The sequence below is a fragment of the Grammomys surdaster genome, unplaced genomic scaffold (genome assembly GCF_004785775.1).
Source record: "Grammomys surdaster isolate TR1022 unplaced genomic scaffold, NIH_TR_1.0 125950, whole genome shotgun sequence".
NCBI classification, from domain to species: domain Eukaryota; kingdom Metazoa; phylum Chordata; class Mammalia; order Rodentia; family Muridae; genus Grammomys; species Grammomys surdaster.
Window position 1 is genome coordinate 3,022,928 of NW_021620771.1, and position 14,100 is coordinate 3,037,027.

The 14,100-nt window shown below is 40.9% G+C and overlaps 1 protein-coding gene across 4 annotated transcripts in view; it reads right to left on the minus strand.

Annotated features, from left to right (window-relative positions):
- March8 (membrane associated ring-CH-type finger 8) overlaps window positions 1-14,100 on the minus strand; it is an 85,504-nt gene that overhangs the window by 31,172 nt on the left and 40,232 nt on the right. For 2 of the 4 annotated variants that reach the window (XM_028753545.1, XM_028753544.1), the window contains exon 2: window positions 13,447-13,617. In XM_028753545.1, coding sequence (XP_028609378.1) covers window positions 13,447-13,539 — 93 coding nt within the window. In that variant the 5' untranslated portion in view covers window positions 13,540-13,617. Of the gene's footprint in view, window positions 1-1,927; window positions 1,937-6,472; window positions 6,613-13,446; window positions 13,618-14,100 lie in introns of those variants that run through there. The other 2 variants (XM_028753547.1, XM_028753546.1) reach the window with 2 other exon arrangements.

Below are 14,100 nucleotides of genomic sequence, written 5' to 3' on the forward strand. Positions count from 1 at the left end.
ACTCAGCTATTAAAAACAATGAATTCATGAATTTCTTAGGCAAATGGATGAACCTATAAAATATCATCCTGAGTGAGGTAACCCAATCACAAAAGAACACATATGGTATTCACTCACTGATAAGTGGATATTAGCCTAAAAGCTCGCAATACCCAAGATACAACTCACAGACCACATGAAGCTCATGAAGATGGAAGACTAAAGTGTGGGTGCTTTGGTCCTTCTTAGAAGGAATAACAAAATACTCATGGGAGCAAATATGAAGACAAAGTGTGGGACAGAAACTGAAGGAGAGGCCATCTGGAGACTGTTCCACCTGGGTATCCATCCCATGTGCAGTCACCAAAGGCAGACACTGATGTGGATGCCAGGAAGTGCATGCTGCCTGATATACCTGTCTCCTTAGAGGTGTGACAGAGCCTGACATATACAGAGGTAGATGCTCACAGCTAACCATTGAACTGATAATGGGGTTCCCAATGGAGAAGTTAGAGAGAAGACTAAAGGAGCCGAAGGGGTTTGTGGCTCCATGAAGAGAACAACAATACCAACTAATCAGAGCTCTCAGAGTCTAAACCACCAACCTGGGAGCACATAGGGAGGGACCCATGGCTTCAGCCATATATGTAGGTGGAGATGGCCATAGGTGGGAGAGGAGGTCCTTGGTCCTGTGAAGGCTGCATGCCCCAGTGTGGGGGAATTCAAGGGCTGGGAGGTGGGAGTGGTGGGTGGGTGGGGGCACATCCTCAAAGAAGCAGGAGGAGGGGGGATGGGATAGAGGCTGGGTGGGAGTGGGTGGGTGGGTGGGGTAATGGGGAAAAGAGATAACTTCTAAAATGTAAATAAAATATCCAATAAAAAAAATTTTAAAAATATCCTTCTTACTTGCTCCCTATGGCTAGCTCAGCTGATTTCTTATACAAATCAGGACCATCTACCTATGATGACCACATCCACAGTGAGCTGGGTTCCTCCCCCATCAACCACTAATCAAGAAAATACCAAACAGACCTGACAACAGGACAACTTTATGGAGAGGTGTTTTCTCAATTTTAGTTTGAGTTGAAAAAAAAAAAAGGAAGACACTGTAAAAATGACACTGAGCTTACAAAAAATACAAATAAATCATGAAGCATATTGGAAATATTATGGCCTGAAGGGGAACTGGGTAAGCTTTATTCATGGAAGAAGTTGTCAAATTGCCAGGATAAGAATAGTCTCTGCTGAGGAACAAGGGGCATTCTGTAATTAAGTCACTCCTGCCTGAATATTTCCAAGTTGGAACAGGCACTCAGGAGCTGCTTTTGCTAGGTCACTGACTTTGGTCCAAAGGTAACCAAAAAGCAACAAGACCAAAGGCTGGTGTCTCCAATTCATTCTGTGTCTCTCATCTTTACCTTGGCTAAACCTTTCACCTTAAATCCCAGGCAAAGCACAACCTTCCAAGATAGAACTCTTCTCCCCTGCAAGAGGTCAGTCATACACAGGGTGTGGGGAGTGACCCTGGCACAGACTCAGTCATTTTACATGAAGGAACCAGACTAGTGACTTCACAATGACAACAAGTAACAGATAAACAATTTAACAACACACTAATGGGTCAGTCATGGGTGGGTCACACCAAGCTGGACCAAAACTGCTTCCCTAAGTATACCACTTGCTCTCCACCCATTTAAACAGAAACATCACTGCCAGTATCCCAAAGACACACTGGGGGCTTGAGGGGAAGAGTTACCACATGACCCCTTTATTTTGTTGGCTAAAGTTCCCCAAAATAAATCACACCTACATTAGACATTCTACTGATATTTGATTGTCAGTGGTTGTGAGGAGGCTGGAATATTGCAGATCCAGAGCCAAACCATCTTGGGGTATCTAAAGCCCTTCAAATAACCATTCACTTCCCACTGCCGTATGTGACCTAAACTCTCTCTTTCTGTTAGCCCACAGACCCGTCAAATGTTCCCTCACAGATGAAGCTTCAAGCTTCTGACAAACTGTCATCCCACAGGTACCTGGACTATATGGGTTATATATGAACCTAAGCCTCTCCTCCTTCCTTAAAGACCTTGAAAAGCTGGCACCCTGCTTTGTCTGGTAAGATCTAGCTTCTCTTCCTTCCAAATTTGACTGTTCTGTGCTGCCTGACTGCTAACACAGCTCCCCAAAGAAAGACCACATCTTTTTCTCATCCTGGGGCTTCCTCTTCTTTCTGGTTTTAAAGTCATCTAGAAGTGATTTCCAGGCATATCATATATTTTGATATATATATACATATACATATACATATACATATACATATACATATACATATACATATACATATACTTTTGCCTACCCAGAGCTAAAAATGCCATCAGACAGGCTCTGAGGCCTACAGCAGAGGTTTCTCTACTTTGATGTCACTTGCCTGACTCATGCTCCCACCAATGTATTTGAAGGGTCATAATTTATTACTTTCTTTGTTTTGTTACTATAAAAATTTCATGAAACTGTTACCATATTGGAACATGGTATTTGGGATAACATAAATCTGTGTTCCTGGGTCACAATCACTCCAATCTGGCTCCAGAATAAACAATATTCTGAGAGGGAGCCAGAATAAACAATATCACCCTCTCTGAGAGGAGAGCTGTGTTGGTTGCATCTTCAGTTATATGATGCTTTTAATATGGAACCCCAAGGACAAGCATTCACAGAAGTCAGCCAGATCAGAGGCAGGTACCAGGTTTGATCCCCTGTAAAGTCTCAAACCCTGGGACAAATGGCTAAAAGGTCTATTTACCATATCAAAGTAGACCTGAGTGCCTGGTTCTCCCAGCACCCTCCAGTCCCTACCTGTTACAGAGACCAGCATGCCCTGTCTCCTACCCTAAGCTTCTTCAGCCCAGGGACTTAGAAGCAGTCATGTCCTTCCTTTTTTAGTTTATTTTTTCTTTTACTTTGTATCTATTGTATGGCGCTGGCTTCATGAGTGGAGGCTGATGAATTCCTTCTGATGTTCAAACCTTCATTGGTTTGGTTGGTGGCCCAGTGGTTTATTCTGAGATGGCTGTTTAGAATTCTAATTGCTGGCTACCTTTTATGGTTTGCTTCCAGGGCTCTTGGTTTAAGACAGCCATTTGTTTGTTTACACTGAAAGTACTTTGGTTTCCAAACATTCAGTTTGTTTTTTGTTTTGTTTTGACAGGGTCTCTCTAAGTAGCCTTGGCTGTTCTGGAAAGCTCTCTCTGGACCAGGCTAACCTTGAAGTCACAGAGATCCTCCTGCCTCTACCTCCTGAGTGCTGGGATTAAAGGTGATTAAATGTATGCACCACTACACCAGCACTGGTACCATTCAGTCTGTTAATGTACCAGCATTCAGTTCGTTAATGTGCTAGCATTCAGTTATCTCCCCTGCCATTCATCCAAAACTTCATTCAAGGATGATGGAAATGGTTAGAAAAACAGCTCTTTGATACTCCAGCTGGTTTTGTTTGATAACTGTGTTAATTCAACTCAAAACTGAGTAGGGGTTTTAATTAAAGAAGTGGGGAACAGTCAATGTCTACATTGTTTTTTGTGTGTTAAATGAGAATTCCTAACAACAAAATTATAGATTATAAATGGGCACCATGCTTTAATTGAAATTTAAAAACATTTAAGGAAAGAAAAATATATAATTAGTAGCTTACAAATTCAGAAAGAAAAAAATGAATGTTCTCCTTCATATATGGACACTAGCATAATGCACATGTGTACACACACACCACTTATAAATAGAAGATGTGACTATAATTTAAAAACTATATTCAACAATATACTAAGATGAACATAAAGTACATTAATAGACATTGGTTATGTAGCTACTAGTGTCTCCCAGCTTATGGTGAATTCACTAGGATTTGCTATGGGAGGATTTAGGTTTAATATGGCTTACAAGATTAGCATTCTAGTTGTTGTGCCCAGAGACTGAATTACCATTGTTTCTGAACTAAGTTTGTGTGTGTTTTTCTTCTTATGGCGACTCGACTGGGTTCCAGAGAGAAAGGTAAGGTGGCAAACCATGGGTTTGCCTGATGTGTGCCACAAAGTCCGTGGGGGTTCTGAAGCACGGGGCTGGCATGGCAGTGACCTGCCAGTGGGAACTTAGCGAGCTGGGTAGAGTGATTTTGGAGCTCTGAGTCAGAGTCTCCAAGAGATAAAAACAGGTCGGCCATTGCCTGCCAGTGCATAGCTGGCCAGCCCAGTGGGGCAGAGAGTAGCATAGCAGGGGAACTTGCTAGCATTTTTAATATTTCCTGCAACATGGTTGTCTGCTTTACTTTTATTTTTAAATTCATTTTAAAGCTTTAAGTAAGTCATAATAAAGTGACAAGCATTCAAAACGTAGGTGAGATGACGAAATGCAAAACAGAACAGCTAATATTTGCTTGGGGTCCATTTATCTAGACTCTAGAATTCAGCTTTCTCTTTTCTTTTTTTTCTACAATTTAATTTTTTATGTGTATATGGGTGTGTCCGTATATCATGTGTATTCATGTACCCTCAGAGGCCTGAAGAGTGAGCTGTGTCCCTTGGAGCTAAAGTTACAGGCACTTATGAGCCACCTGATATGAGCTAGGAACTGAACTTGGGTCCCCTGAAAGAGCAGGGATTAAGCATCTCTCTATCCTCTTCAGTTTTCTCTTTTATACAGTGGGCTTTATAAAAGGGTGAGGGGTGTATTAAAAAGAGTTACTAGTGGTAACTCTGAGCTCTTAGACAGTAACTGTTTTAAAAAAAAAGAAACAAAGTCTCACTGCATGAAGCACACTAGCTGACCTTAATCTCAGATACCAGCCTGCCTCTGTCTCCTCAGTGCTTAGATTAAAGACATGTACCATCATGTCCAGCTAAACATATTGGATCTTAATAGAACATACTGTTTTCCTTAATATCACTAAGCACCATATATATGCAGTTTAAAACTCATGAAATCATAAATAGACACATAGTTTTTTGTGACAAATGCTTTTCAATTTGTAACATACAAAATGGTATAAGTAGGATAATAACTATAGTAATAATGTAGTGAAGAATATGATCTTTTCCAATGCATTTCCACTAAGTTTCTTTGTATTCATAATTGATTTTTATTAATAATTATATAAACAACTAAATGAATAAACATTTCTGGTTTTTAAAAGCTATATATAGGGTCTAGAGAGATGGCTCATCAGTTAAGAGCACTCTAGCAAGTACCCACATAGCAATTTATAATTGTCTGAAGCTCCAGTTTCAGCTGACACCTTCTTTTGACCTCTATGGACACCAGGCTCACACATGGTGCACATATAGGCAAACACTCATATACATAAAAATACATTTTAAAAACACCTTTATGTTTTGTAAAAAGATGTATGAAATAAATATTTAAAACCTTAAAGCTAAAGTAATCTATATCAATGCAAGTTAGAATTCACTTGCTATAAAATTACTGAAATTATACTACTTCTTATATTCCATATGAAGCACAAAAGGTATTAGAAGTCTCAGTTAAGAACGCACTAATTTATAAACATATATATTCACTGGCTACTCCAAACCAGGTGCTGTTAAGGTACAGCCTTTAAGAATGTGGTGGCAAATAAAACAAAGACCCTCATACTCATAGAGTTTAATAACATGGAGTAGGAAAATTGCCTATAATCACAGTACTTGGGAAGTTGAGTCAGGAGGATCATCAGTTCAAACCTAGCCTAGGACTATACAGCAAGACCCTTCCTCAAAAATGAAGAAAAGACAAGAAAATTAACAATTTGGTTCCAGTTACTTTTGTGTAATTTTGTGTCCCACAGCTCTGGAACATCCCACAGTCTCAACAAACAAAGGCATCATCCATACAAAATCCAACAGACAAAGCAAAGGACACTATCAGAATAGCTCTGACAAATGAAATTACATGTCTAGCTTGCAAGTGTATGTATGCGCACAGGATAACACATACAAATGCATGCATATACACAGGCAAAAGCTTGCATGGATACATGGTAAATAATATCCACAATCAGAACAAAGGCCCTTTGTTCCACAAAGGAAGGAGGTGGCTTCTGCAAACAATACCTCCTCTAGAAAAGAGTCTGTAGCTTTATTGATTTAAATACTAAATTATTCTTCTCAGGATTTTTCAAAGCCAAACTCCACGATTCAAAATTAAGTGGTCAACGTTAATTAATAAAAAGATATTTTTACATCAAAAGATAGTATCAAAAATTGATACATGACATTAAATGTTTATTGTCTTAAGAATATGTTCAACAAATGCAAGGGACATATTGTATTAGAATAAATTCTGTTACAATGTATGTCCCTGACAATCTGAACTGCAAGATCACTGTTTGGTGCCTCCAGAGACGGATCCCTGAGCAACTCTTAGGTTCTAGAGCTTGTTATAGCTTCCCTAAAGTCAGTGAGAAACCTGGGCAGTGCTGACAGGACACCTCTCTTACCTGAAGCTTCATCTTCCAACAGGAATGCATGGGCATGTCCTCAGTACAGCTCTCTCCAGCAGCATAGTGCCCTGTGCTGGTAGGGGCTGAGGAGGGATTAACAGCTGTGCCTGAACTGCAGCTACCCTGCAGCCTTGCAGCAGCCAGCAGAACCACACTGCTCTGTTGCTGGACTTCATTGCAACATTCCTGTGATCAAACTGGACTAACTACTTCCTCCAGCTGATTTCCAAGGAATGAGGTAGTTAATGAATAATTCACAATGAGTCCATTCCGGCAACCAATTTCACTTCTGTTCTGTGGTCCTCCTACAACAATATGCGATGTAAAGATTCTAAGTATACTTGCTGGTTGCAAATAATTGAAGTTCAATTTCCAGTCTATGGCAATAAATGGTCCTGGATCTGTTTGTTCTTGTATGCTAACCTATCACCCAGACTTACTTGGGAGACTTTTAAAAAAGGGTAGAAAGAGTAAATAATTAACCACAGATATCTGAAAGAACAGTATTTTTTTCCTTCCATCAACTTGTCCTTCTGGGGCTGAGCAGTGAGAGAAGCAGCAGAGTACTTGTAACAGCATGCCAGCTGGGGGAGGTGGGTTCTCAACAGTGATGCTAGGAAACAAACTGCTTTGAGGGGGGATTTTGCTGCTCTCTGGCTATAAATAAACTTTTTATCTCACTGTTATTCTTCAAGGAAGCTGATGAACGTTTGTTTCCCGAACCTGTCAAGGCTTGCATATTTGCAAATGAATGATGCCTGAGCATCTGAAAACTATTCAAAACACAATTCCAAGAGAAGCCTGAACTAGAAGACTGGATGACCACCTCCCTCCTTCCACTACCTTAGGAAGTCTAGTCACCTGTCTTCTTGTCTAGCCACCTGTGCCATTCACTCTCCACTCGTGTCTATTACAGGGCATGTTTGAGCTATCTGTCAATTAATGGGGGGAGTGGGGAGTATTTTGTTCCTAGCTGCTTCTGACTTACTAGCTTTGCAAACTGGTCTTCAATGCATCTCCTTGGCCCTGAGTCTTTCATTTTATTTTGTTATTTTATAATATCACTTCTGAGTTTATGCTTTCTAAAATTTAAGAGGTTTCGTTGCTACTGTTTTTAAGATTTTTTTTTTGGCATGGGGAGCTAGGCATAGTGGTATGCTTAGGTGGCTCATTCTTTAATCCCAGTACTTGGGAGATAGAAGACAGGCAGATCTCCAGGAGTTAGAGGACAGGATGGTCTGTATAGTGAATCCCAGGACAGCCAGAGCTATGTAGAGACTCTGTCTAAATAAATAAATAAATAAATAAATAAATAGTTTTTAAAAAAGATTTTCATTTTAGAGGCTAGATAGATAGCTCAGCAGTTAGGAACACTGACTGCTCTTCATGAGGACCCAATTTCAATTCCCAGCACCAACATGGCAGCTCACAACTTGTCTCTAACTCCAGTTCCACACCATCTTCTGGCCTCTAAAGGCACCAGGCACAAGGTAGCGCACAGACATACACGCAGGCAAAATAGCCACATACACAAAACAAAATGATAATAAAACAAAAATTTTCAAAGATTTTATTTTTAAATTATGTGTATATATGTGTGAGTAGGTCCATGTGATTGTGGGTACCTTCAGAGTCCAGAAAAAAGCAGTGGATCACCTGGAGCTAGAGTTAGGTGGTAATTGTGAGCAGTCAATGTGGGTACTGGGAACTGAATCAGGGTCCTCTGGAAGAACAAGAGTGCTTTTAATCACTGAGTCATCTTTTCAGCTCCCAAATTCAAGTTCTTATGAGTCTGTTCCACAGTACTCAAGAATTCTCTTCTACTCTTTGGACTGATGGTTTTGTTCTATCAGTAGTTTCATGTGTCCCAGGCTAGCATCCAAGTCTATTTAGCAGAGCATGACACCAATTTCTTATCTGTCTGCCTCGACCTCTTGTATGCTGGATTACAGACACATGTTGCACAACAGGACTTTGTATCTAAGAGGAAAGCACTTTACCTGCTGACTATACCCCAGCGCTCTCATTTTATTCCAGACAAATACTTTCCTCTAGAACATATTAATAAACCTTTGCCTTTCTCAAAGATTTCAACATGTCTCCTCATCAGCCCACGCTCCACAGCAACATTAAAGCCTTTCTGTGTTACTGTGTGGTCAGGAGAACCTTTCCTTTCCAGCTACATAAAGAGCTAAGTATTGCAGCATACATGCATCATATGGTGGGGAAAGGGTGGGGGTCCAGGAAAGGCAGCAAAGGAAGAAGGAACTAAGCCGGCTAGGGTAAATGTTACAAGAAGCTCCTGCTGTGTTGGGACTGAGAAAACAACAAACCCAAGTATGGAGCTTTGGGATGCGTGATTCTTTAATCCAAAGAACAGCAGCAGCAGGGTCTTTGAAACACCTCTTCATCATCCATGGCAGGTTACAGGAACTAAAATTCTCTTTCCCCCAAGACCAGTCAGAGCCACTTGAACTTCATTTTCCCAAAGCAAGACATAAGCCCCAGAAATATTACTTAAACCCTCTCTCTGCCTTTCTCTTACTCTTTATGTGACATGTCCAAGCTAACTTTGACTGTCAACTTGACATTGGTCTAGTCACCTGAGAGAAGAATCCCAACTGAGGGATTGCCCAAAGCATGTCCAGTGGACATGCCTGAGTAGGACTGGCTCAAAACATGGAACCAACGCTACAAAGCTTTTCTCTGAATTCTACATGTGTACTGTGGCAAATGTGCCCACACATGTACATACATATATATATGTGTATGCACACACACACACACACACACACACACTCACACACACACACACACACACATGTCTGAATGTCGTAGGTAGGTCATGTGTGGTAGTTAGTGCATGTTGCTATCCTAAACCTTGGAGACTGAAATGAGAGAAATGTATGGAGAAAGGCAAAAACAGAAGTGAGAAAAGAAGGAAGGAAAGAGGGAGGGAGGGAGGAAGGGAAGGAGGGAGGGAGGGAGGGAGGGAGGGAGGGAGGGAGGGGGAGAAAGAGAGAGAGAGAGGGGGGGGGAGGAAAGAAAGAAAGAAAGAAAGAAAGAAAGAAGGAAAGAAAGAAAGAAAGAAAGAAAGACAGGAGGGAAGGAAGGAAGGAAGAAAAGAAAGAAAGGAAAAAAGACAGAAAGGGGAAACAGGAAAGGAGGGCAAGAGGGAGGGAGAAGGAAGTGAAGGAAGGAGTGGGCAGCATCCGAGGAGCCTCTGAGAACAGGCTGCCCTGAGATACAAAGCATGTCCAGCACTAAACTGGAAACGAGAGTCTGGAATACTAAAGCTCAGATTTTCTACAAGTTCTTTTTTTTAAAAAAAAATTTATTTATTTATTTTATTGATGAGTACACTGTAGCTGTCTTCAGACACACCAGAAGAGGGCATCCAATCTCATTACGGATGGTTGTGAGCCACCATGTGGTTGCTGGGATTTGAACTCAGGACCTCTGGAAGAGCAGTCTGTGCTCTTAACCGCTGAGCCATCTCTCCAGCCCTTTCTGCAAGTTCTTATTGCAGGTTTTCATTATTTGTCTAGATATTAAAGTAACAATACCTGAGAGGTGAGAGTATAATGAATATGCTTCAGAATACTGCTATCACGTCATCAACTGAGAGGCTCTTGTTCCAGATGCCAAGTACAGATGAATACAGAATTGGGTAATTATATCATTTACACAAAGTGTATATAAAGCATCTACCTCCTTATACTAAAATTTTCTCTATTTATATACTTTCAGAGCAAACTGAAATTTGTTTAGATAACTATCAATTTGATGCTTCATGATAAAAATCCCTCTGTTGATATCAAAAGGAAGATGCAGAGATCATTGGTGTGAGAATTAGAATTCCTTAAACATATGAAGAATGCTTTTTGCTCTCTACATAGTTTTCTAAATACAAACTGACTATGGATCACCTTTTTATTATGCTTTCAGGACTGCAATAATGTGGACCAGTTCTTTAAGCATAGAAAATGAAAGTGTATTTTCTGGATAATCCTACAAATTGGGTCCCAGGTGACGTGGTCTTCTATGAAAGGCACCCATTCATACTCACAGCTTTGAGCACACATGAGGCACGGGGCCGGAGTGGCAGAACACACATCACCCACTCAGCTTGGCTCAGCTTGGCAAAAGTGAAGTATACACCAGGAGCAGCAGTACACCCCTGGAATCCTAACACACAGGCGGCCAAAGGAAGAGGATGGAGTTTGGGACTAGCCTCGGCTATAGAGTGTGTGGCAAGTGAACTGTGCCACCAGACAGAAGAACTGGTAAGGTTGAGTGAGCTTAGATCCCGTAGAATTCCTACCTCTAACCTGCTCTGGAACTATGATATCCCACTGGGAAAACACCTGGAGTCCTTCCCATTCAAAAAGAGCACCCCTAACATCTCACAGTAAGCCAACAGGAAACATCTAACCCAAAGTCCCATGCTACTCTGCAATGTTTAGATAGTCCCTATCCACATGGAATAAAGCACACAAGTTGTTTCACTGAAGATCATATGAGAGTGGCTGTTTCTACTGAGCTGTAACTCTTAGGGAAAAGTTCTCTCCCCCAAAGCATTCATCACTGGATCTTGGACCCTCCTGCCTGGCTTCGGTTGCCACCCCCCACCCCACCACTTGTGCTGCCGCTGCCATTGTCACCACTGTCCACACCTTCTCGATTTACTTCTAAGAGCTGTAACACTTCCAGCTTCCCCAGAGGGACCAAGATCGATGGCACCTATGCGTCCCTGTTCTACTTCATCCTTTGGGCAGATAGAGAACAACAGTGAATGCACACTGAAACCCGTCTCAACAGAAGGTGGGTAGGCTTTTCCAGAGCCAACAGTTTTTAAGTGGCAGTGTTGGGAACAGTAGAGGAATTCTTTTTTTAGTCATAATAAAGATAGTGGCAATACTTATTTAGCACAGAATGCAGCAATTGAACTTGTGTGATTCATTGCTTCCTGATCACTCCTGACCAGGGTAGTCATCCCACAGCACGGGGAACTAGCTCTTTCTGGGAATTCAGAGAAGCATTTCCTTCCCATAGTAAAATTTTCTCCTTAATTTGGAAAAGATGCTGTTACTTACAGTGTGCCCTAGAATCCTGACCTTAAAACTGGAAAACAGGATATTGTCCTAAGACGGAAAGTGACTTACAATGACTGCCAAACAAATGTTTATTTCCAAACACTGACTTGGAGACCAACTACAAAACTTTTAAGACTTTTACATTACATTAATTTACATTAATACTTAGTGTACACAAAGTTGCTTTAAGATAGGCCTTGAAGCAACATATTAACTTTAAGATGTAAAGAAGAATGTATTCTCTAAGACAGTTAGGATGAAAAAAAGAATCTTTTTAAATGAAACAACTCAGGTTTCCAAAAGGAGACTAAAGGCTGAAAAGTAATGGGTCAGTGTCTATAAAAACCTAAAAAGCACCATGGCGGCTCATGTCCTTAATCCCAAAACTCAGGAAGCAGAAGCAGGTGGATCTCTATGAGACCAAAATGAGTACCAAGACAGCCAGAGCTACATACTGAGACCCTGTTTCAAAAAATAAAACAAACCACTTAAAGAATAGTTTATCTACTCATAAGTGATAGCAAGAATATCCTTTATGGATTACAGAATATTCACAGCAGTTCTCACGCCACTGAAAATGAGACCCGTCTTCATCCACAGATAGTGTAACAATGTACAAGTCTTTAGCAATCCACAGAGTACCATATATAGGCAGTGCATGCTATAGAGAACTGTGCATAGTCACCTTGGGTATGACACAAGATAAAGGCCTTATCTTCGCAGCTCCCAGAACATCAGAGAGGAGGAGGAAGAGCCTCTGCAGAGCTTCTCTTTCACTGCTCAGCACAGGCAGGTAACAAATTGCATCTAAACATTTTGTGTCGAGCTTGTGGTTTCCTCAACCCGAGGCACTCTGCCTTCTCCTTACCCCTTAACTCTAGCTCTACACATAAGCCCTGTTTTCTACAGGAAGTCCTGAAATTCCTCCATCATTGACCTTTATCCAACTAATGGTCATATGTATGAAGCCAGTCCGTCAGAGGATGAAAACAGAGATAGGCTGATTATAATGCCCTCCCACATGAAGTAACAAGCCCCTAAATCTTTGCTCAAATACATCTATACACTGCATCTTGTTTTGAGAATCTAAAGAACTTCCTCTCAGGAATGTGTAAGACATGATCAGGAGACTTAGCCAACTGAGACTGTGTCACTTATAGCTAAGAAGCTGATAAGCCTATCAAACGTCAGAACCCAGAAACCTACAGAAGACAATCACCTCTGAACACAGCCAGCTGCACTCATTAGCACATCTCCAGAGAAAACAGCCCTTTAGAGCTCAGCTATTATTCTAGATTGCAGTTAGTGAAATTTTAATAAAATAATTGTAATGGTTGGGGCTGTGGAGATGACTCATTAGGTAAAGGTAACTGTGACCACGCCTGAAAACCTAAGATCATTTCCCAGGATCCACATGGGGAAGACCATCAACTCTCCAAAGCTGTCCACTGCCCTATATTTGTGAGCCATGGCATGCTCATACCATTCATACGAATTAGTACAGATGTAAAATAATTAAATGTGAAAAAGTATCCAAATAATATATTTGTGATGGTGGTTAATACTGATTGTAAACTCCATAGACCTAGAATCACCTAGGAGACAAAGCTATTAGTGTGTCTGTGACAGTTAGAGACTGAGTCAAGCTCGGTGGGACAACCAACCTAAGAATAAAGAAGGGAAAATGATCCAAGCAACAGTGTTTTCTCTGCTTCCTGCCTGGAAATGATGAGACCTGCCACCTCAGGCTCCTGATACCATGGCGTCCTCACTGTCATATTTTTGCCCTCAAAATAAAACAGCTGTTCAGCCAGCATCTGGCCACAGGTACCAGGAAAGAATCCCCAGGAGGGCACTGAAGAGTTCTCACATTACCTGCTCCTTATCTTTGGTCTTGCTTCTGTAGACTCTAGCAGCAATGGCATCCTGAGAAGGGATGGCAGAGATCTGGTGCAGTGGCATGCTCATCCCAGCCTCGGACCTGGTCTTCCTCCTTACGGAAGTGAGGCTCCTCTAGCAGAGTCATTTTGGGCCATTGACTTCAAGCTGAGAGAAAGGAAAAGAAACAGAGCTGAGCCAAAATACCTGATTTCCAACAGTAAGACTGTACTTTGTTAATTTGAGGAAATTATTCTGACCAAATATTTGGTCTTTAAAAGGGATAAAAAAATGACTAGGGAAAATTACATTTGTTTCTTGTACTAAAATGCTAGTATGATAAGGAAGCCAGGGGGTCACAGATTAGTCTTTTGACCTCTTAACTATAAAAGAACAATGTCTCATTATATTATTTTTGAAGTTAAACTTTTGCTCATGAGCAAGTATTCCTGTGTATGTGTGTTTCCCTGAATATCAAACCTCATCTCATGTATCCTGATATAATAACCTTTCCTTAAAACTAATGCCTTTGGCAGAAGAATTACAAAGTTGAAACTAGCCTGATCTATATAGTAAGATCCTGTATAAACAAAACAAAATGTAAAAGAAACATTAGACACACACAAAAAGAGCAAAATCACCACTGCTGTT